The sequence below is a fragment of the Hippopotamus amphibius genome, chromosome 2 (assembly GCF_030028045.1).
Source record: "Hippopotamus amphibius kiboko isolate mHipAmp2 chromosome 2, mHipAmp2.hap2, whole genome shotgun sequence".
NCBI lineage: Eukaryota > Metazoa > Chordata > Mammalia > Artiodactyla > Hippopotamidae > Hippopotamus > Hippopotamus amphibius.
In genome coordinates, this window is record NC_080187.1 from 150729093 (window position 1) to 150752843 (window position 23751).

Below are 23751 nucleotides of genomic sequence, written 5' to 3' on the forward strand. Positions count from 1 at the left end.
GTGTGCTGTGATGAGTTTAGGGGCCTGTGGGACACCTGAAAGGTGATGGGAGAGGCAGCAGACTTGGGTCTGATTCTGAGAGATTGGGCTGGAGGTGCTGAAAGTCACTGGGAGAAGGACAAGGACATTGGGATGCTGACACCATGGATGTGGCTGAGGCGTCAGAGTACAGGGACATGGTGGGGTGGGGTGGGGGGCAGGAGGAGCGGAATAGCTTTTAGCCTCATAAGACCTTCTAGAAACTGAATCACTGGGCCTTACAAGGTTGCTTTTTAATACACATGTTGCACACAATTTTCAAACAATAAATAAATGCTTTTATTTCTTTATGAAAACAAACAAAACAGGCATTATTGTTTTGTGAAATCAGACAAGATTTACTCCAGAAACTACAGTTGGGTCTTTCAAACTCATTGAGCTGGAATTTGGCTGAAAAGTGTGAAGAACTTATTTCTTCCTGAATAAACTCTGGACAGCTCAGCTGGAGTCACAGCTTCTCAAACATGAGGGCTGGACCCCACCCCGAGTTTCTCAATCTGTAGGTCTGGAGTAGAGCACAGGGATTGCATTTCCAACAAGTCTGCAGGTGCAGCTGCTGCTGCAGGTCCTGGAGAACACGGAAGTGAGAAGCTTGAGATAACCACAGGGGACTGCCTGTGGTTATTGGAGGCTTGGCCATAGCCCTACTTGAGAAATACTTCAGGAAGCATTGTTATAGTCCTATATTGTTTGTGCTTTCCTTGCATTTTAGGCTACAGTTGCAAACTTTTGGTGACCATTTATCATAACCACTAAGAGATAAAGGTGTGCTTTTGTATATATTTGATCTCTGCATAATTTTGTTATACCACATTCAATGCAATTCTTTTCGTCTGGAATCTTTGGTTAAGAGTATTCACACCAACTCATAGAATGTGTTCAAAAGTTGTTTGAAGAAACTCACAACATGATTTTATATTTTTATCTGTTAACCCCTGCATAGATCAGATCAGATACCTTTAACTGAGAATAAGTAGGAGGGAAGAAAGGCCCCTCTTTTACTGGTATCCTTCCAGGCTCCTGCAAGGCCTGTTTCTCCTTTTCTGTGCTGGGCCCAAGGTTGACTGCTGCCCATCTTAGCAGTCTCACTGATCCTGGTCAAAACAGCCCCAGCCTGATCAATCCTTAAGGCCTCCACAACATGGGCTCTAGTGCTCATTGGAAACACTGACCAGAGAATGGGACCTGCCTCTTATAGGTGTTGGAGGATCGAATGAGAGCTTATGTAAAGCATCTAGAGCCCAGCCTAGCCCAGGTGCTCATAAGAGCTAGACATTATCACAACAAGGAAGCTTCACTATTATGCATCCTGTGAGAAACTGAGTTCATATCTAGTGTGGAGGGAACGCTTCCCAATGCCTTCTATGAGACTAGCATTGCTCTCATACCAGAACCAGAAAAAGATATTATGAGGAAAGAACACAACAGACCCATACCGCTCATGATCACAGATGCAAAATGTTATCAAATTGAATCCAGAAATATATCAAAAGGTTAATACATCATGACCATGTGGAATTTATCCTAGGAATGCAAGGTTGGTTCAACATTGAAAATTAACCAAATATGTTTTACTGTATTTTCTTATGATATTAAGTAAGAAGAACCAATGATCCTATCAGTGCATGCAAAGCTGATGTGACTGGCTTCTCTCCACCCCCCGGCCCCTGTTCTCATTTGGGAGCAGGCCAGATTTCTTTCCTTCCCCCGGGGGCCCAGGGTGGGGTAGGAAGAGCTAGAAAATGACTGCCTTCTAATCATTCATCTCTCACTATATGAACCACGGATACATGAGACGGTATAAGCTTCACCGTCGTAAGCTCTGTGCTTTTTGTGAGCACAAATTGCAGCTGAAATGATATTTTCATTAACCTTATAGCAGCCCTGCACGGCGCGTTGTGTGATTGAATGTTCTGGACTGCACTCAGCATGTTAAGATAGTGCTTTGTGGGGCCTACATGGTACCAGGCTCTCTGTAAGCTCTTGGCCCATGTGATTTCCCCATGAGGCTGGCACCAGAGCTCAGAGAGGTGACGAGATGTGCTCAGGGTTCAGGTGGGTGGGCTGTGATTTTAACCCAGGTCTGTTTTCTGCTGAGGCCTGCGCTCCCCCTTGCGGTCCTGTTAAGTTACGGGCTGTAATCTTCACTGACCGCCATCCCCTGGCCCCTCTGCCTGCTCGTCACGGTCCAGGCCTCGGCATGCACTCCTGCCCACTACTGCACCGTTCACAGCTTTCCACTGTATGTGAGCCCAGCCTTCCCTCTTACTGTGTGAGTGCTGTGGAGGTGGGATCCGGGACGCGAACCCCCCGGGTCTCCCTGCCTTGGACCACTGCACAGAGGTCTGTATGTATCACAAGTCACGGGTAGAGGCTGCCAGCCCACTCACTAGAAGGCATTTCCCCACGTAGCTTTCCCCTGGATTCGCGTTTAGGCTGAAATGTACAGCCGCATTAGAAACCCATGCTAATTTGGTGACTTGATTTGCTGGAGCCCATTAAAAGAAGTCGTTGAGGAGAGAGAGACCTCTCTCCAGGTTGGCAGATTCATGAAGATGCTGCAGAGCTGGGAAGGGGAGTGTTTGTGTGCTTCTCGAATGGTGGTGGGGGGAGAAATCTTTGAACTAAACGTCTGCAGCAGGTTTTGTTTACCCAAGACAGTGAGTGTATAGACTTGGACTATTTCCCTTTAATAAAAACCATGCCCAGCAACATGTGCTGGGAACCACAGGCATTGCCCGTGATGAGAGGCATCCCGCCGGGGGGACAGATGGTTTCTATCTTGATGCGCACTCTGATTGATTGGCAGTGGCTGCCTGGAGTCCCGGATCGAAAAGGATGATGAGGCTCAGTGGGGGAGTGTGCTGCCATCAATTTGTCATGTCTGCACGGGCTGGGGAGTGAGGAGGGACAGGCAGAGGGTGAGGTGGGAGTGACAGCCTGGTTCTGCCCTCCACCAGCCAAGCCCTGTGTACCTAGGATTGGCTTTGGGCAAATCACACTCCTTTCTGGGCTCAAGAAGGGAACCAGGCAAAATGTGAGCACTTCTCAAGCAAAGTCACTTCCTCCCCCTGAATTTTTCCCACCCACCTGTCCTTCCTATTTTCCTTATGACAGCTGTCTCCTCCCCTTTCTTCAGGTCTTTCCTTGGGTGTCCCTGACCACCCCCATGCCCCTTGTCACCATTGGCTTATGTACCCTGGTTGTGTGCTTCCAGTGCCCCCGTGCCGCTCCTTTTGTAGCATTCATCGCACTTGAATAATGATTTCTTTTGTGTATAGATTCCCTGCTGGACTATAAGTGTTCAGTGCCATAGAATACAGTTGCCCCAGCTGTGCACTGCACAATTCAGGAACAACATTCACACAGACTAGGGATCAGCAAACTTCTTCTGTGAAGGGCCAGATAATAAATATTTTAGACTTTGTGGGCCAGAGGGTCTCTATCAAAACTAGGTGGTCTTGGGGCTTCCTAGGTGGCGCAGTGGTTAAGAATCCGCCTGCCAATGCAGGGGACACAGGTTCGATCCCTGCTCCAGGAAGATCCCACATGCCTCGGAGCAACTAAGCCCGTGTGCCAAACAAAACAAAAACAAAAAAAAAAAAAAAAAAAAAAAAAACTAGGTGGTCTTAGGCAATCTGTAAACGAATGGGTGTGGCTGTGTTCCAATAAACCTTTACTTATGGACACTAAAATGTAAATTTCATACAATTTTTGCTTATCATAAAATATTCTTTTGATTTTTTTTTCAACCATTTAAAATGATAAAAGTCCTTCTAAGCTTGCAGGCTGTACAAAAAGAGAAAGTGGGCCAGCATTCTGGATGGCAAGATTCCATGTCATAAAGATGTCATTTTACCCAAAACATGCTATAAACTTAATATAATTCCAACTGAAGTGCAGCCTAACAGAGTGATTTTAAAGCTCAACTGAAGGAGTAAATACATGTAAATAGGTATTAGTGTTCTGAAAAAAGAAGAATGAAAGAAACATTTTCTACATTAATTAAAATGTATTATAGGCTTCTAAATAGATTAAAAGTAATGAAAACAGCCTGAGACTATTGCCAGGATAGGCCAATAGACCATCAAAATAAAATAGAAAGTCCAGAAACAGACTTAGGCGTGTATGAGAATTTAGTAACAAAAAAGGCAAAGCAGTGAAAACAGCTGGAGTATTTGATAAATAAAATGGGGCAATTGGCTAGCCAAACTGAGAGAAAACTTGCATGTGTATCCTTTACTTACATCCTACACCAAAGTAAACTCTAGTTAAGTATTTGTATGTAAAAACGAAATAGTAAAATAAAATATAGATGTATGTGTATGCAGCCTAGAAGTGGGAAAAGACTGATGCCTGAGGCAAAAAACAGAAAGAAAATGGTGCACCTCACAGGGCAAAATAGAAAAATTTCAAAAAACACCAAACACAAAATCAGTGGGCAAATAGTTGAGGAAAAAAATGTCTGCAGTGGGGACTTCCTAGGTGGTACAATGGTTAAGAATCTGCCTGACAATGCAGGGGACACAGGTTCAGTCCCTGCTCCAGGAAGATCCCACATGCCGCGGAGCAACTAAACCACAACTACTGAGTCTGTGCTCTAGAGCCCATGAGCCACAACTATTGAGCCTGTGTACTGCAACTACTGAAGCCCATCCGCCTAGAGCCCATGCTCCACAACAAGAGAAGCCACTGCAGTGAGGAACCCATGCACCACAATGAAGAGTAGCCCCCGCTCGCCAAAACTAGAGAAAGCCCATGTGCAGCAAAAAAGACCCAACGCAGTCAATAAATAAATTAATTAATTAATTTAAAAAGATGTCTGCAATGGATATGTTAGATTATATGCTTAATATGGAGAGCTATTTTACATTAATAAAAGTGAAAATAGTAAACTGACATGCTTGGCAGTTCCCATAAGAAGAAATTCAAATGGCCAATACAAAGGGAAAATGTTCAACCAACCAATTATAATGATTTTGTAAAGCAAATAGAATCAAAATGAGATCACTTTTTTCTTATCAAATAGGTAACAATGGTAGTTTCTGAGTAGTAGGATGACAAGTGAAATCCTCACAGTTTATCGTATTGTACTTTAAAAATGGAGGCTTTCTCCACTATATTTTTATAGTCCCAGCTTATGCTGTTCCTAATGTGCTACTCTACAGGTCTGTGCCTTGCATCCTGCACAGTGCATCCTGCAGTCGTCTGCGGGAGCTGCCTGAGAATGGGGCCCTGAGTCTTGCTGTGGTGGTACTCGGGGTTATCCAGAGCCTCCCAGCCCCCCAGGATCTCCTGAAAGTCCTCCTGCTTCCACCCTCCCCCACCCCAGGGCCCACGTTCTCCCCTCTGTGTGCCTTCACACACCCCTGGGCCAGTCTCTTTTGAATTTTTTGACGGGTCTTCCCGTGTGGACGCCTAAAGTTCTTCAGATTGGTACAGTACATGCTTATCTCTTCAATCACTAGCTCAGGGGCCACAGACAGGAAGAAACCAGCCCTATCAAGGGTGAATCTGTCCCAGACTTGCTGCCTGAACACGGAAAGAGACTTCAGTCGTCAGGTGGGGCCCCTAGTCTAGAAACCACTGTGTCACCACACCTGGGGGGGCCTGTTCTCTTGGGACTTTGGGGAGATGACAGTTAATTCACAGTAATGAGAGGACCCACACTCAGGGATGAGAACTCAGAACGTTTCCGCAGCTTAGATACCTGTTAAAGGCCCCGCTGCTTCCAGCCCTTCTGCACATCCTGCGGGAGTGATGGAGTCACAGGCCCTGCTCTTCAGCGGCAGGTGCTGTGTTCTGTTTGCTCTCCCCTCTCCCCAGCTCTCACCTCCCTCACCCCTTTCTCTCTCACAGCCTTTCCTTCTTTTCTTTTTCACGCCCTCTTTCTCCCCACCCAGCCTTTTTTCTCTGCAGAGTAGGGGTGCTCAGGGCATGTCACATCCCTCTGGGGTCTCGAAGCCCTGTGCCTCTTGGGCCCACGATGCACATGCGGTCCCTGCAGTGCCCCCCACTGGCCTCCTGTGCCTCTCAGCTCAGGGGCGTCTCTGTGCCCACCCAGTGCCTTCCGCCCCTTCCTCTTGTCCCGAGAGAGTGAGGCCCCGGGCTGGGGGTTTGCCTTCAGGACACAAGCTGCTGGGACAGGGGACAGCACCCAATGACAGTGCCCCAAGGTGGGAAACATCAGGGCCTCACCAGCTACCCAGAGCTCTGGGGGAGCACAGAGGGAGGGCGGGAGCAGAGACGGTACCCAGGGAGGGGCTGTGATGTTGCAGAGAAAAACAGAGACTATTCCAGGGGGCGGGGAAGACAGGGCCCGGAGCCCCAACTCCTGGGGGGCTCAGCCTTCCTCCCTGGGGGGCCTCCGTTTTCCTTTCTGTCAGTGGAGGGCACGTTTTGGCATAGTCGGTTCTTTTGGCTTCCCCGGTGGTTCAAGGCAAGCCCACACACGCTGAGGAGACCCCTAGGTCCCCAGGGAGAGGGGCAGGAGCAGGGGAGGGACAGCAGGGGGTGGGGGGCCTGCAGGGAGGAGCGGAAGTTGGCCTCTCTGGGGTTCTCTCTGTTCTCACCGCCTGGCTGCGCTCTGGACCAGCTGCGCAGGGAGCGGTGGGCAGGGAAGCGGGTGCAGGGAGGGGAGCCCAGGCAGGCGTGGCTGCCGGGCGGAGAGCGCAGAGGCTCGTGCTAATGAGCATGTGTGTTCCCAGCGCACTTTAGGTGGTGACAAAGCAGGCACCCTGGAGACTCTGGGTTCCTTCCTCCCTTCCTTCCTCTCTCCCTCTCTCCCTCCCTTCCTTCATTCTTTTTTTTTTTTTTTGGCTTTTCTAACGTTTCCCCAAAAAAAGGACGGTGGAGCGCTAGCATTTGCTGAGCACCTACTCTGCACCAGTAGATGCATGATACGTTCATTTCACTCATTTCACCTCCATGTTTTACGAGGAAGGATCTGCGGTTCAGAGACATCAGGCATCTTGCTCAAGGTCACACAGCCTGGAAGGCGCGAGGCAGATCTGAGCCCCATCTGTGCGAGTATAGCTCTTCTCACGTCATCAGCAGCTTCTCCTCTGTGTTTTTCAGAGCCCTGGCTTCCTCCAGGACCCATGGGGGCACCCTGGCCAGCGGGAACTTGAGGGGCCAGGGAAGCCGGCAGCCGGAGCGCTGGGCTCCTCTGCCGGCGTCATGGGCATTTGAGAGCGTGCTTAGAAGAGCCGTGCTTGATTGACGTCTCTGCTAGCACCACTCTGAAATTCTTCATCATTTGTTAACAAGGGGCCCGCACTGTTTTGCATTAGGCCCTGAAAATTATATGGTCCATCCCACTGACGGGGTTTCTTGTAAGGTCTCATCTGAGAAGGTTTGCTGCTGTGGTCCCACAAGCGGTGACAGCCCCTGCCCTCTCCCCTGGGGCCCCTCAGCTCTACTGAACCTGGGGGGAGGGGACACCTGGAGGGGCAGGAACTCCTGGCTGGAGCTTACCCTGTGCTTTCTCTTCCAGCGAGACCATCATGTTTTTGCACCAGATCTTTTACCAAGGCCTGAAGGCCCGCATCTCCAGCTGGCCCACTCTGGTCCTGGGTGAGTAGCAGCTCTGGCAGAAGCCCCCTGCCCCTCCACCCCCAGCCCCACCTGAGAAGTCCCCCTGCAGGGTCCACCTCTCCCAGCTGGTGGCACTTTTGTCCTTCCAGAGTGTAACAGAGTGGCCCCTGAAAAACTCACAGAATCCCTCAGGGGGAGCAGAAGAGGAAAGACAAGTTGGCAAATGCTACATTGTTAAGAGGAAATGATATATTTTTAGTTCTTTATCTGCTTTTTCCCTTTTAAAAATAATATATAGGTACCCATTTGAGAAAATCTGAGAATCCAGAAAAGTAGGAAACGTTTAAAAATATCAACCACAGTTCTGCTTCCCAAACATAACTACTGTAAACACTTGGGGGTGTTTCCTTCCAATTTTTTTTCTATGCATAGATCTTGGGTTTTTTTTTTTTTTCCCATTTTACATAATTGCAAACATACTGAATATAGAATTTGAATCTTGCTGTGGGTATTTTTTTTTTTTTTACTTAACATTATTGCGTAAGTGTCTTCTCAAGCTGGAAGCATGCTTTTTGACGGCCTTGTAACGCTCCAGTGCCCCGTGAATCTGCCACCATCTATGTGGCCATTCCCTCCGTTGGCTCGTAAAGTTGTTCCACCTTTTTGCTACTAGAAACAATCATCTCGGGGACTTCCCCGGCGGTCCAGTGGTTAGGACTTTGCCTTTCAATGCGGGGGGTGCAGGTTCCTCCCTGGTCGGGGAGCTAAGATCCCACATGCCTCGTAGCCAAAAAATCAAAACGTAAAACAGAAGCAATATTGTTACAAATTCAAAGAAGACTTTCGAAATGGCCCACAAAAAAAAAAAGAAAAGAAAAAAGAAATAATCATCTCTGCATATGAAGTTGTCTCCATATTAGAAGAAGTAGAATTACTGAAGCAATGGGAATGGAAGCCCTGCTCTGTGCACATTGTCACAGGGCTCTCCAAGCCCTTACTCCTGTGAGTGACGTACAGGACTGCTTCCTGCATCTCACCTCTCCCACACGGTTACCACCTTCCTTTCACTTAATTCAATAGGGAAAGGTGAGTGTTGGTGTCCCTTCCACTGTGGAGTCAAGGGAACAGGCTCAGGGAGGTGGAGGGAGAGCTGAGACTGGAGAGCCTCCCCTGCCCACGGGCCAGGAAACTTACAGGGAGAGTGGGCACTACTTTTGTTTTTCTCAGGTCAAAGCCCCCCTTTTCTCCAAGGTCAAAATAAGCAGCCCTAGAAAGATAAGGGCTGCACTTTGTGCAGTCATGTGGTTGAAGAGTCTGTCCACTGGGTAGTTGGATTCCCTACATAAGAGCTCCCACTTAGTGTTTGTTACAAGGAAAGCTTGTCTTTCTCTTCTTTTCTTTTTTTATTGAAGTATGGTTGATTTACAATGTTGTTTTAATTTCTGCTGTATAGCAAAGTGATTCAGTTATACGTATATATATATTCTTTTTTTTTTTTTTTTAATTATTTTATTTTATTTTTTTTGGGGGTAAACCAGGTTCAATCAACTGTTTTTATACACATATCCCCATATTCCCTCCCTTCCTTGACGCCCTTCTTTTTTTAATATTCTTTTCCATTACGGTTTATCACAGGATACTGAATATAGTCCCTGTGCTATACAGTAGGACCTTATTGTTTATCCATTCTATATATAAAAGCTTACATCTGCTAACCCCAATCTCTCACTCCATCCCTCCCTCAACCCCCTCCCCCTTGGCAACCACCAGTCTGTTCTCTGTGTCCGTGAATCTGTTTCAATTTCATAAAGTTCATTTGTGTCATATTTTAGATTCCACACATAACTTGATATCATATGGTATTTACCTACTCTTTCTGACTTACTTCACCTAGTATGATCATCTCTAGTTGCATAAACAGAGGTTCATAAACAGAAGCGTTAGAGGGTCCATCCCATCCCACCAAGTGCTGAGGGGCAGGTGTGGGCTTTCGGGAGGTGGAAGGACAGGGTGTTAGATACCCAGGAGGTCGAGATGGACAGACCAGCAGGATGTCCACCTCACTGAGCCTGGGGCTGCAGAGCTGGGGAGGTCTGGAAGGACAGGGACAGAGGGACAAAGGGACCAACAGGTGAAGGGACAGAGACTCAGGAGGGCATATCGTGGGGTGGAAAGCCCTGGAATGGGGGAGTCGGGAAACCAAGCCAGCTACTGGCTCACCTTGTGACCTCTGATGGGTCCCAGTCACGGGTGGGACACTCTGGGAGGGAGGCCCCCTGGGGGCCTCTGCTGGGGACTGGGGGGAGTGGCCTGCGATGCTGTTACAACAGAGGCCTCAGCCAAACCCATGGAAGCTCGGAAACTGAGGTGGCCTTTCAAGGACATCCTCCATGGAGCCAGGGGCCAGCCTTCACCCTCCCACCTGGACCTGTCACTGGGCCCAGCTTGTACAAGGCGGCTTCTTCCTTCAGCTAAGAGCAGTCCGCACAGGGGAGGGCCCGCGAGGGCCTCCAGCACGGGTGGCAGCTGGGGACTGAGTGCCTGGGTCCTGAAGGGGGTCCGGGGGACACACGACAGTACCCTCTACACCCCCTTTCTCCAGCCCTCCGATACACAGGTATCAGACTAGACAGGGCTCCATCCCAAAACCTGTGTTTCTGCTGTGGTCCCAATGCCTGGGGCCACCCTGTCCGGCCTAGGAGGGGGCAGTGGTGCCAGAGCCGTCTCCGAAGGCAGGGGTCTCTTCGGGACGGGGCTCTGCCGGGTGGGGCGGCGGGGGGGGGGCCGAGGGCGCCCCCACGGCCCGCTGAGCGCCGCCTCCTTCCAGCCGACCTGTTCGACATCCTGCTGCCCATGCTCAACATCTACCAGGAGTTCGTCCGCAACCACCAGTACAGCCTGCAGATCCTGGCCCACTGCAAGCAGAACCGCGACTTCGACAAGCTGCTGAAGCACTACGAGGCCAAGCCTGACTGCGAGGAGAGGACGCTGGAGACCTTCCTCACCTACCCCATGTTCCAGGTGCGCCTGCCGCGTCTGCTGGGGCGCGTGCGCCGGGAGTGGGTGCCGGGTGGGGAGGGCCGCGACGGGCGGGGGGAGGGGGGGTGTCGCAATGCCGAGGGCCCCGGCCCTGCGGGCCCCTGGCTGCTTGGAGCACGGGGCTGGGGCCAGCCCCTCGGCCCTGGCTGGTGGAGGCCATGCAAGAAGGAGAGGGGCAGCTCCTGGTCCTGAGTCCACCCCCACATCCTGCCTCCTGCAGGGCAGAACCTCAAGCTCTGGGCTCTTGTCCCAGACAAGACCCTGGAAGAGCCTCCAAGTTAGTCTGGGGTCCGAAGTGCAGTGGGTGTCCTTCCTCAGCCCCGCTCCTTGGGGTCCTCAGAGCTGAAAGCCCCGTTCTCTGTCCCCATCCCCCCCGCCCCCGTCGGTCTACCCTGCTCTGTCTCTGTGCCTCTCGCTGGCTTCATCACTGGCTCTCCCCCTGCCTCTGTCTCTCTGTCCCTCTGGCCTTCCCCGCCCTGCCTCTGTCCCTGACCCCGCCTCTCCCCACCGCAGATCCCCAGGTACATCCTGACGCTGCACGAGCTCCTGGCCCACACCCCTCACGAGCACGTGGAGCGCAACAGTCTGGACTACGCCAAGTCCAAACTGGAGGAGCTGTCCAGGTGAGCCCGGAGCCCGGGGTCCCCACAGCAGGGGCAGGCCCAGGCTGAGGGCCCCCCACCCGGGGTTAGCTGAGCCCCAGGTGCTAAAAGAACTCTTGTTCAGGTCAGGATTCCAAGGGGCGGGGACACACAGCTTGTCCCACCTGGAAGCAGGGTCCCCAGGAGCAGTCTGAGGGGTTTACGGCTCCAGCCCAGATGGGCAGCCGCGAGATGGGACGGGAGGTGTGCTGTCCCTGGCACAGATGCGGCCCGAGGGAGGGCCCTGGGCACTCAGTAGGCCCACCTCCCGAGTCAGGGATCCGCCTGGAACGTGCGGACACTCTCTGCCCACTTCCTCGGTTCTCCAGTGTCGATGTGTGGAAAGCCTGTGGCTTTAGGAGCCCCGGGGTGTCCTGGGTGTCAGGCCTCGCTGTGCCCCAGGCTCCGTTCCGCATCAGGCAGTGTCCGTGGGTGGACAGGCCATGGCTGGGCCGCAGCCCCCTAGTCGAGGCCCTCCCCTGCCCTCCCTCAGTCCCTGAAGCCCAGGGAACTTCCTTTCTGCACAGGCAGGAGCAGAGGGACCAAGGCGGAGGCACTGCCGCACCCCAGGCAGCAGGGGACGTGGCCACACCGGGGGGTGGCCGTGGAGGGGAGGAGGTTCAGACTCTGGAGCTCTGTGAAGATGAAACCTACAAGAGCTTCTGACAGATGAGGTGTGAGGGCAGAGAGAAAAAAATGGGAGTCAACTCCCAAAAAATGGGAGTTACGGAAGATGAAGAAGCCACTGGAGGGGCAGGTGTGGAGGGGGAGTCTTCCTCGCTTCATCAGAGCTTTACTGGGGGCGTGTTGGACCTGAGATGGACCACGGCGGTGGAGATGACAAGAAGGGAGTTGGTGTTTGGGTCTGTGGAGTTTAGGGGAGGCGACCGATGCAGATCGTCTGCTCAGAGATGGTATTTAAAGTCCTAAGACTGGTGAGATCACCAAGGGAGTGAGTTCAGGCGGGAGTGAGGTGTGAACCAAGGGCTGACCCCGGGGCTTCCCCCGGCGCGGAGGTGAGGAGGGGCCTTGGGGTCAGAGATGGGCTGCCAGGAGTTGCAGGGGAGGACGGGTCTGCAGGGTGTGGGGTTCAGCCCCCAGCCCTGCCCGGGGCCCTGCCAACCACTCAGAGCCCTAAACGGCTTCCCAAGTCCAGTGAGTGGCCGCCGGTGAGGCCACGGCTCGCAGCTGGGCAGAGGGCTGGACTCGGGCAGGGCACAGGCCCCAGAGCGGAGGATTAGGGGGAAGATGTCATCAGGGCGTGATCGCAGACGCACAGACCCACTGCGGGGTGTGGACCCCAGTTCTCTCGTGCCCCAGATGCTGCATACTCTTCCCCAAGCAGGACACTTGGGACTCCCTTGAGGCTGTGAGCTCCTCAGTGCTACAGGATGCCCTGTCCCCATGCAGGCAGGCGTGCAGGCGGCACCCCAGTCCCCTTTCCCCCCAGGTCCTGGGTGTGCAGCCTGCTCTTTCTTTGTCCCACCTGATCGCCTGCACCTGGCCCTGAACCCAGCCCAAGCAGCACCGAAGAGGGCTTCCCCATCACGTGACAACAGCCCTTTCTTCCTCCTCACGCCCCCGCCCCAGGGCCTGAGGACAGCTCCAGCCCTGACAGGAAGCCAGCAGATACAGAACGCTGCGCCCCTCGCCCCTCGGGCCGGCTGTCTCCTACCTCTGGCCTTTGTCCTACTTTGTCTCCTGAACCCCTGACTCCTGGGCTCACCAATAACCCAGGTCCTCACTTCTGGTTCCCACAGGAACCTCAGGCCCTGGAAACCCCAGCTGCCTTCCCAGACCCACCCGCCAACACCCCCAGCAGCACGTGCAGTGTCAGCCGCTCCAGCACAAACCCCAGTTTGGGGCCACCATCTACCCTGAGCAGCTGCAGTTTATACGCATCCAGCAGCAAAACTAGTTTTGCTACCTTGGAATCGGCCCCTTATTTTTTCGCATTTCTAGACTCTCCAGCAAAGTCCCCACCCTCCACCAAAAGAGAGGGTTCTGATTGCCTTGGGCTGCTTCCAAAAAATGAATCCGTATCCATGGAACTACAGGTGCCCTGAAAGGTGCCTCTCTGTCCTATGTCTTTTCCAGAAGAAGGCTTAGGCCTGGGCTTCTGAGAAGAGCATTGCTGGGGTGTTGGGGGCATGGGGCTGGGGGTGGGGAGAGAACTGAGGCTCCTAAGGCAGAGACCCCACCTCGCTGGCCCAGTCTGATACCCAGGAGAAATAACGAGTTACAGTGTACCACCTTTTTTTTTTTTCAGTATCTTTTTTGCAGCCCTGATAATGGCAATGATCGCCACCCTTTATTCCAGCACCTGTCACGTGCCAGGCATGAGGTCAGCCCATGAAGTCCATTATTTCCCATCCTCACCCCAACAGTCTACAGATGGAGAAACTAAGGATTAGAGGGGTTAATTTGTTCAACCTCGTGCTGATTCCACTACCCACAGCTCCAGCTCCACCAGTGTCATCTCTCGTTGTGGGGTTTACATTGGATAATGTCTATGAGAGAATTGTGTAAGCCACACACGTTAATCAGCTCTCTCAGTGGTCTTAATTATGGAACTTCAGGCATCAGCAAACACAAAGGAGGCTTTGTGCTTTCCTTAGAGTAGGTGAGGTACTTTTTCCAGATCCCCTCCAAAAAAAAATTATTCTCTACTTTCCCAAGATTCCTAGAAACCCTTTGAGGGTCTTAGCAAAGTTGGCAACTCACACCTATCTTTTCCCACCAACGCTATTTAAAAGAAAAAAAAACAGTTAAATAGTGCCACCTCCTGGAGATGAGGGGTGTTGCAGCAGTCAGACCAAGGACAAAAACTTTTTTTTTTTCAGAGGAGGGCCAGGCTGTGTCCCACTTCCCTCCCAGTCATGCCAGAGCCTATAGAAGTAAACTGAAGTCAGTCTCCCCCTAAGCCAGCTGGATGGCCAGGTGCTCTAAAAATAAGCCATTTCAGAACCCAAACATTAAGGAAACAACCCAAAAAGAGTGTGCAAGGGGAAGAAACAGCAAGTACAAATTGCCCTGAGGCAGGAATGAGCTTGGTTTGTTCTCTGGATGGAAATAAGGCCAGTAGTGGAGGAGGGGCAGTTTAATGAACAGAGGATGTCTCCTCTGCTCCCGTCTTCCTCCCAGGTCTGCTGTCTCTCATCCACATGGTTCAGACTCTTTTTTCTTATTTCAGCTTCGCAATCATTCTTCGTGATCACGTGCCAAATTTTTCTGAAGTTCTTATTTTATGTATTTATTTATTTATTTTGGTTGTGCTGGGTCTTAGTTGCAGCAGGCGGGCTCTTTAGTTGTGGCAGGCGAACTCTTAGTTGCGGCATGCATGTGGGATCTAGTTCACTGACCAGAGATCAAACCCGGGCCCCCTGCATTGGGAGCACAGAATCTTCGCCACGGAGCCACCAGGGAAGTCCCCGGTTCAGACTTATAAATCAGACAGACCTGCTTCCCAGCCTCCTTGGACTGTGGGAGGATAAAACGAGATCACACCTGTAAAGTGCACACACACACAGCGGACACTTAGGAGATGCGGGCTCTCTCCCCTGTCATGACCACAGGTTCCACCGGAGAACCCAGGCTTTCCTCCAAGGTCTAGCCAGAGACCCAGCATTCCCTACCCCGCCCCGCCCCCCGCCCCAGGGAGGTGGGGGCAGCCTGTCTCTGACTGTCACTTCCTGTCCCCGCAGGATAATGCACGACGAAGTAAGTGAAACAGAGAACATCCGGAAAAACCTGGCCATTGAACGCATGATCATCGAGGGCTGTGAGATCCTCCTGGACACCAGCCAGACCTTTGTGAGACAAGGTGTGGCCTCCGCACCCTGCCTCCCCCACCCCACCCCCGCCCCACCCCCAGGTGGGCCCCAGCAGCGGAAGGCAGGCGACAGTCACAGTCGGGAACACCACCAGCTGGTTAGGCTGCCACGTGGCAACACCTGCCAGCGTGATCGCAGAGTGTTCCGGGGCTGCCCGGGGAATATGACAGCTATATGTAGGTGTCGGTGTCTATACATATAGATGCTGATATTATTGGTTTTCACAGTTTCCTTCTCTCCAGATGTAAACCTAATTCTTCCCAGGTGGCCTTGGTTTGTCTATTGTATGTCATAGTAAACACTGACATGTCCTTTTGGGGAGCACGTAGGGGGCGGAGGCTGAGGACAGATTCCGATTGGCCCCGCGAATCGCAAGCATTTTCAGTGTCTGAGACGGAGCTGGCGTGGGTCCGTCCCTCTGTCCTTTGCTCAGCATCCTTGGCCCCTTAGGGGAGGCCATGATCACCGTGGTTCTGGGTAGGGTTCCCTCACCCTTGGGCCTCAGCTGACCTTGGGGACAGTGTTGAGGCACAGCCCTATTGAGAGGAGCGGGTGAGGCTCTCTGTGGCCCAGGGGACTGACTTCCAATACGGGGATGTTAGAGCTGTGATGCCTTTAAGGCCACCTCGTTCAAATTCCGCATCTTGTGGGAAACTTAGCCTGCGCCCACGTGTCCCAGAGGTGAGTCCACCTCAGGATGGGACCTCGGTCTTCCTTGCATCTAGTCCTGGGGTTCTCTGACTCGATGAAAAGCCTGCCAGCCCCTCCCGCTGGCCTGTGCAGCTGTCTCTGACCCCTGCTGCCCTCGGCCTGAGTATCCTTAACTCGGAGTTTGTTCTGAGCCCCCGTGTGTGGCCCCTGTGCCCTTCCCCCACCCTGTGTGCCACCCCACCCCCACCCTGGAACCTGCTGAGCCCAGAGCCAGCCTAACCTGTCTCCTGGCTCCTCTTGAGCTGTGCTGTGCCTGAGCTGGAGGTGGGACGTCCCCAAGGATGACCTGTCTTGGGATCGGCTGTGTCCCCAAAGGCCAGGAATCTGCTCCATCACCCTGAGCAGACAGGGGAACCCAGCAAGCCCTTCCTCTTTTATTTAGTGGTCATGTTGCCACCACCACGGATGCCTGCCCCATTCATGCCAGACCAACTCAGGTCTCCAGGGACACCCAGAGGATAGACCCTGCCCCGCCCTCCAGAGCTGACTGTGCAGGGGAGAGGGAGTCGGGATACAGGAGAGGGTTCCCCGCCGGGATAAACGTAGGCAGGAAGCAGAGTGGTGGCCCAGGGCGGGACTGGGGACAGTCAGGGAGGGCTTCCCCAAGAGGCGGCACTGGGCCCTGCAGCAGGGCGTGCTGTGGTCGGTTGGTCGTGTCTGCGGTGGCTGCAGGTGCCCAGTGGCTCCAGTTAATCCCTCTGGGCCAGAGCCAGCTCCCCACTTGTTCAACCTCCTGCCACCCCTAGACCCCAGCGCAGCCCCGTGTTCTCACCATAGGGGCTGTGTCCTTTAGGGTTCCTTTGCTGTCCAAGGCGCTGGCCCTGGCTGGGAGATCAAAGGTCCTGCAGGGAGCTTCTCTCATCATCCCCCCCACCCTGAACCCCACCGTCTGGCCCTGAGGAGAGGCTGGAGGGAGTGTCCAAGGTGCACATTTGCTTCTGAGAAGTAGAATCGCCTTGTCCCACCGTCCCAGCCGCTGACATCACAACCCCACCTGCAACTGCAAAGCCTGGTCAGAGGTGGAGGGTCGTTCCGGGAGGTGGACTCAGGGTCTCTCTCCTCCATCCGCAGGGTCCCTCATCCAGGTGCCCATGTCCGAAAAGGGCAAGATCACCAGGGGGCGCCTGGGGTCCCTGTCCCTAAAGAAAGAGGGTGAGCGGCAGTGCTTCCTATTTTCTAAACACCTGATCATCTGTACCAGAGGCTCTGGAGGGAAGCTTCACCTGACCAAGGTAAGGATGGCAGGAGCGAAGCTGCTGGGGCTGGAGGTCAGACACTGCCCTGACCCTAGGGGTTGTCACTGACCCTGACCGAGGGTCCAGGGTGGGCAAGGGTGTCAGACACGGGAGTGTGCACACACGTGCCCCGGTCTGACTGACGGCGTGGAATGAGGCCATGAGAGCTTTTCTACCGGAGAAATGGGAAATGAGTACGAAGACCCCTAAAGGTGCCCCCACAGCTTGGGGCTAGGGCGGAGGAGCCGGGGGGTCCAGACAAGCCCTTAAAAGGCTCGAGTACGTGTATGTGAGGGGCCGGTGGAGGGTGGTCACACCTGGTTGAGGGCAGAACTGCACCCAGAGCCTTTTTCTCAATTCCAACCAAAAAGAGCTCAGACAGCGCCCCCTCTTGACACCTTCGGGCACTCACTCTGCCAGCACGCGAGCCTGCATCACCATCCCCCGCCCTCCCCCCCGCCCCCCCACCCCTGGCAGCATCTCCTGCTCCCCTACACCTGGCTTATCCCGCGGCTCTGAGCGCGGGATCTGGTCCCACCTCTGTCTCTTACGTTTGTGTGACCCTGGAAACGTCCCGTGCCGGTCCATACCTCACTTCCTCATCCGCAAAATAGGACCCTTCCTCAGCAGGGGTGTGCACAGATGCAGGCAGGTGCCCGTAAATCTGCTCTGGGAAGTTTGAAGCCCTTGCCGCTATAAGCGACAGTCTCCCCAGCACTGTGACCATCCCCATGGAAACTCGCTTTGGGAGATTTCAAATCTAAACGCGCTGTGGCCTGGAAAGGGCCAGCATGTGCCCTTAATTAAGCCAGAGCATCGGGGAAGCCGTTCTTCCAGACCCTGGATGCCTGCTCCGTAACCTCCTGCAGAGCTCATAGATCAAGCAATGGCTTCAGGGAGTATACTGCTTATGTTAACATGTTGACAAATTAGTTGGTTAGCTTCACAAGGGGAAATTAATTTACAAACACTGAAGACTCCAGTTTCAACCAAATTATGTATCAAGGAAAGCCTTCATTATTTATTAGCTCTGCAGTTTCTACTGGGACGATCTCTATCCAGACTGGGGGGACGGTTCCTCCAGCAGGTGGGGGTCGGTAGGGGCAGGCTGAACTGGAGACTTTAAGGCAGCTTTTTAGTCTGAAAGCATGTGCTTTTATGTTTGTTAGTTTTTTATTATTTTGGTTTGGGGGGTTCTTGATTTATTTGAGTTTTTTTGTTTTGTTTTGTTTTGATTTGTTTGAGTTTTAAAAGTCTCCTAGCATACTGGTAAAGAACACAGAATCCAAGTGCTACTCACATTCTAGCCCTGCCTCTTACCAGTGGGTGACCTCACCAAGCCTCAGTTTACTTATCTGCAAAATGGGAGTGAAAATAGCTACTTCATGGGAGTGCTATGAGGATTCAGTGAGGAAGTGGATGCAAAACACATGGCCCCATGACTGGTACATAGTAAGTGCTCAATAGGTGACAGTCATTGTCACTCTTAATGATGTAGTGGGAACGTGTAATAATAATAACAATAGGAAGCCCTTTGCATGATGATTGCTATGGGCCCGGCACTAGCCCAGATATGTCATGTATATGTAATTCCTAGAACAACCCACTGAGGCAGATACTGTTACTTTCCTCATTGTATAGATAAGGGGACGGATCAAGTGGCAGAGCAGGGATTTGAGCCCAGGCATTCTGGCTCCAGAGTCTGTGTTCCAAAACCAAAGCTAAAATTCAAACCACTTCTCGTGAAATACTGCCGTTGGAAATCGAATGCCTTCAGTCCTCCTAAAAGGGGCGTGCTACAACTCCACAAACGACCGTGAGAACTTTGCGGACTTAAAGTAGAGGAGGTTAGAGCTAGGTGGAACTTTGAAGATTATCCAGCCCAGTGACATCAGTGATCAGGTTAAGGCCCAACGAGACCTGGAGGGCTCCGCCAGGACCACCAAAGAGCCAAACAAGAAGCAGGAGGCAGGATTCGGGGGCCACTCTGATGCTTTCTCCAGGTCCCCCTCTGCCTCTCAGGTGGCAGCCTGCCCTGCAGACATTTTCACGTATAGATTAGCCACCTGGCCAGGTCTCTGTTATCGTCAGTTATATTATTTATCGGTTGCTGTGTAACAAACTACCCCCAAATGGAGTGGCTTTTTTTTTTCTTTTTGTCTGTACCGCACAGCATGAGGAATCTTAGTTCCCCGACCAGAGGTCAAACCCACACCCCCTGCGTTGGAAGCTCGGATATTTGACCCCTGGGCCACCAGGGAAGTCCCCTAGAGTGGCTTAGAACAAACATGTATTGTCTCAAATAGTTTCTGCAGGTCAGGAAGCCAGGACAACTTGGCTGGGTGGACGTGCGTGGCTCAGGGTCTCTTACGAGGTTGCAGTCAAGGTGGCAGCTGGAGCTGCAGTCGTCTGGAGGCTCAGCTGGGGCCGGGATCCTTTTCCTCACGTGGCTGTTGGCTGGAGGCCTCGGTCCCTCACCTCTAGCCCTCTCCTCAGGACACGGCAGCTGGCTTCCCTCAGCACAAGTGGTCCAAGAAACAGTAATAAGGAGGCTGCAGACCGCAAGCTGCACACTCTCCCTTCTGCTTTATCCTCTTAATGAGAAGCAAGTCATTAAGTCCAGCCCACACTCAAGAGGATGGGAAGTAGCCTTCACCCTCTGAAGTTCGGGATATCGAAGAATTTGTGGATGTGCTTTACAACCAGCGCAGTGGTGGTTACTTTTATTTCTCACTACGGGATCCAAGGATGTCACACCCAAAAGATGCTCACACAGTCAAGGACAGGAGGCGTTTTTCCAGATATTCCTAATAATTAAAAGCCAGCCACTGACCTTGAGCTGGGATTGGGCCCATGAGGCTCTCTCCAGACTCTGCCACTTACCTGCCAGGTGACCTTGGGCAAGACGCTTAACTCCCTGATTTCATTTCTTCATCTGTAAAATCAGAATAACGATCCCTGAGACAGGTCTGTAAGATGGGCTTGTTTCCCTATTGGTAACTTGCAGGGTCTGGCCTAGAATGAGGGAGTTCAAACTTCTGCAGACTTAAGGCTGCAAGGTGATGCCTCAGAGCTGCTGTAGGGCAAGAAAAGGCCACACACGCCTGGGTCTGGCCCCTCCGCCCCCAGCCCGACCTTGACCGTCCTTCAGGAAGGTGTCTCTGAGCCAATCCCATTTGAGCCTCTTTGTTGGGCTTCTTTTCTTTTTTTTAAACGTTTATTTATTTTATTTTTTGGCTGCATCAAGTCTTAGTTGCGGCACATGGGATCTTTCCTTGTGGCGCACGGGCTTCTCTCTAGTTGTGGCACATGGGCTCCAGAGCACATGGGCTCTGTAGTTGCAGCACTCGGGCTCTCTAGTTGTAGTGCATGGGCTTAGTTGCCCCACAGCATATGGAATCTTAGCTCCCTGACCAGGGATTGAACCCACGTCCCCTGCATTGCAGGGCGGATTCTTAACCACTGGACCACCAGGGAAGTCCCTCGTTGGGCTTCTTAAATGAAGATAAAGTTCTTCAACTTGAAAAACTATTTGGCATGTAAAGTACACACTTTACATGATGTAAAGTACACACACATATGTGCGTGTATGTGGGTACTCACTCTTAGGGTCCCTCCTCACCCTGATATTCTGGAACTCTGAAACTAGCACGTCCCCCCCTTGATTCAAGGTGGCCCCTGCTCTTTTTCAGAACGGAGTCATATCCCTCATTGACTGCACCTTATTGGAGGAGCCAGAAAGCACAGAGGAAGAAGGTAAGTGTGACAGTGCCGTGCAAGCCTGTGTTTGCTCACACAGATACACACACACTCACCCCGGAAGGTTGGGCCCGGGCCTTGGTTTTTACCTTGGGAGGAAGGGAGGATGCTGGACCCGGAGAGGCTGGGCCTGGGTCTTTAGGGAAGGAGCTCCCTGGCCCTGCGGGTGACAGCCTCCACCCTCTTCCTGGTTCCTTCCAAGCTCCTTGGGTCCCTGGACTCAGTGCCACTGGGTTTGGGGGGGTCACGCATCTCAGTGAACACCCCTCATTCACACATCCGTGTGCTACCTCCTCCGTAGCTCACTGGGCCACGAAGAGGCCAGGGAGGTGTTGGGCCCATCTCTGTCCTCCAGTGGAAGTGGGTGGGGTGTGCAAGGACCCACGTGCCACTACCAGAGGGAGTGCGGGGGATGGTCCCTGCAGTGGGGTTGGAGTGGCAGGACTTGGGGGGAAGGGAGCATGTGAGCAGGGCCCCAACAGGCCAGGGGGGGCTGGGGGGGAGGTGGGGGAGGGCAGTGCCCAGGTGCTTGGAAAGCCTCAGTGTGGGGTGTCCATGGGATTTCTCTCCCCGGGGAATCAGAATTGGGTGATGGGCTCATTACTTTAGGTTAAGGGGTGGGGTCACTACTGTCTCTTGGTTGGACCAAAGTTGGTCCTCGTCGTCCTCCTTCACCGGCCCCTCAGCAAGGCTCTGGAGGCCCTCCCCTGAGGGTGCACCAGCTGGACTCTCCATCATTGGCCTTCCCCAGATTGGGGCTCCTCGGGGCAGGGCTGGGTCTGAAGGACCTCAGATCCCAGTCCCGGCATGGCTCAGGCTCGGGCTCAGTTTGCTGGTGCTGAGGGCCTAATCCCCCCGACCACACACACACACACACATGCACACACGCATGCACTCACGCACGCACACGTGTACCCTGGTCAGCCCCAGCAGGAGCTGGGCTCTGCACCCTTCACGACCCTCCATCCAGGGCAGAGCCAAGCGGCCCCCCAAGGCAAAAATTAATGTGCAGCACTTTACCCGGAGCTCTTACCAGCATGTTCGTCTTCAGTCTTGGCCACAGCTGGTCCAGACTCAAGTGGAATTTTCAGTCCCCAAAGCTCTTTTCCCTCCAGGGCCAGCAAAGGTAGAGGCATGGCCCCACGCATCCCCCATTCAACACACAGACACTCCACTTCTGAGAAGCCAGCACCATCCCATCCCCAAGTCACCACACAGAGCGGGCCCTCCCGTGCCCAGCCAGGAACCCTCAAATTCTCTAGCACGTCAGCCCTGGAAGGGTCAGGGACTTCAGAGCCATCACCTTCCACTCTGCGTGTATAGGAGGACGTCTGAAGCCCAGATTGGGAGGGTACCACCCAAAGGTCACACAGCCAGCAGACAACGATCAGAGCTGCAGCAGACCTTCCACAATATTCCACCCACTCAGTGCACCCGCAATAATGCAGCTGCGTTGAAAGGAACCCCTGAACTGTGATCTCAGTCTCTCCCAACAAGCAGAGTTCAGAGAACCCTTTGTGTTAAGAACAGCAATAAAAATACCTCGAATTCACTTTGGCTTTGGGGAGCTCTCCACTGAGCTACATGTCCAGCCCAGTCCATAAATGCGGAAGACCTAAAGTGCTCCTCCTGGCCCCTGTGTCGCCTTGGCATAGCAGGAGGGCCCGGCTATGAGGCCAGTTCTAGAGCTTGCTTAGCCCCTGCCTGGCTGGGGGTCTTGGGAAAGTCCTCCCTGGGGACCTCAGCTCCCCATTGGCGTAGCAAGGGCAGAGCCGATAGGTAATCCCTAAAGGCTTTTCCGACTCGAAATCAGAGCTGTCCCTGTGTGGTTGTAAACGACTCTGCCCTCTAGGTCTTAGTTTTTCCATCTTTGAAGTGGGCATTCCTCACCTTAAAAAAAAATTCTGAAACTGTAATAGCAAGTGACCTGGTGCCCTACTGGTGCCATGCCTTCACTAGTGGGTGAGGCCGGTATCGTGCAATTGTTTTCCAACTCAGTAAAGGCCCACACTCATTCTGCTAACTCCGTGTTTTGCAACTGGAAGCCAAAGGATCCGGCCAAGACATAGACCACTTGGATTTTAAGATCGGGGTGGAGCCAAAGGATTCCCCACCCTTCACAGTCATCCTCGTGGCCTCGTCCAGACAGGAGAAGGCGGCATGGACCAGTGACATCAGCCAGGTGAGCAGCGTCATTTGTCCCTGAAAGCAGGTGGTCCCTTCATGCCTAAGCTGGTGGGGGGCAGGGGGCAGCTGCAGGGTTCTGATGGAAAAGACACAGGTATCTCCAGGTGCAGCCCCAACCAAGGCTGAGCCCAGCTGGCTGTCCAGTTCGCAGAGTCCACTGAGCCACCCGTTTGTGGTCTGGGAACCCCTTGCATCCGGATCATCCCTAGGGTAATTTTTAAAACTCCAGATTCCTTGGCTCCCCGCTGGTCCCTGGCAGATTCACTAGATCCAAGCCTCTGGCATGAAACCTGGGAACCTACATTTTAGCACACTCCCCAGGTCATTGGTACCACAGAAAGGTCTGAGCACTGTGACCCAAGGATGTTGGATGTGGCAGGGCCTGGAGAGAGAGCAAAGGGCCCGCAAAGCCCGGAGTCCGCTATGCAGGAGGGAAGGTTTAGCCTCCTCTGCCTGAACCATCATCAGAGTTGTCACCCCTTTGGAAGAGTCACAGGAAGCACAGACTTCCCAGGGCCTAGAGAGCAGACCCGAGGGCTGTGGGCACTTGCAGGACCAGGGCAGGGATCTGAGTCTGGAAGGAGGCTGGTGGCAGCGCCGAGCTGCTGGCCTAGGACAGGCCTCTCCCTGGGCCCAGCAACAGCCTGCCATGGGTCAGCACAGCCCCACCCCAGCAGCACAGGAATCTCCCCAGGCCATCTGCTCTCTGTGGAGCGGAGGAGAGTATTAGGAGAGCAGCTGACGGTGGGAGGAAGGGGAGAGCGAGGCTGG

General features: G+C 53.1%; 1 protein-coding gene across 1 annotated transcript in view; it reads left to right on the top strand.

Moving 5' to 3' along the window:
- RASGRF1 (Ras protein specific guanine nucleotide releasing factor 1) overlaps nt 1-23751 on the top strand; it is a 113428-nt gene that overhangs the window by 44729 nt on the left and 44948 nt on the right. The window contains exons 6-12 of the mRNA XM_057723121.1: nt 7535-7614; nt 10403-10596; nt 11128-11237; nt 14960-15078; nt 16871-17031; nt 20727-20790; nt 22839-22975. Of these exons, the coding sequence (XP_057579104.1) occupies nt 7535-7614; nt 10403-10596; nt 11128-11237; nt 14960-15078; nt 16871-17031; nt 20727-20790; nt 22839-22975 (865 nt within the window). The remainder of the gene's footprint in view (nt 1-7534; nt 7615-10402; nt 10597-11127; nt 11238-14959; nt 15079-16870; nt 17032-20726; nt 20791-22838; nt 22976-23751) is intronic.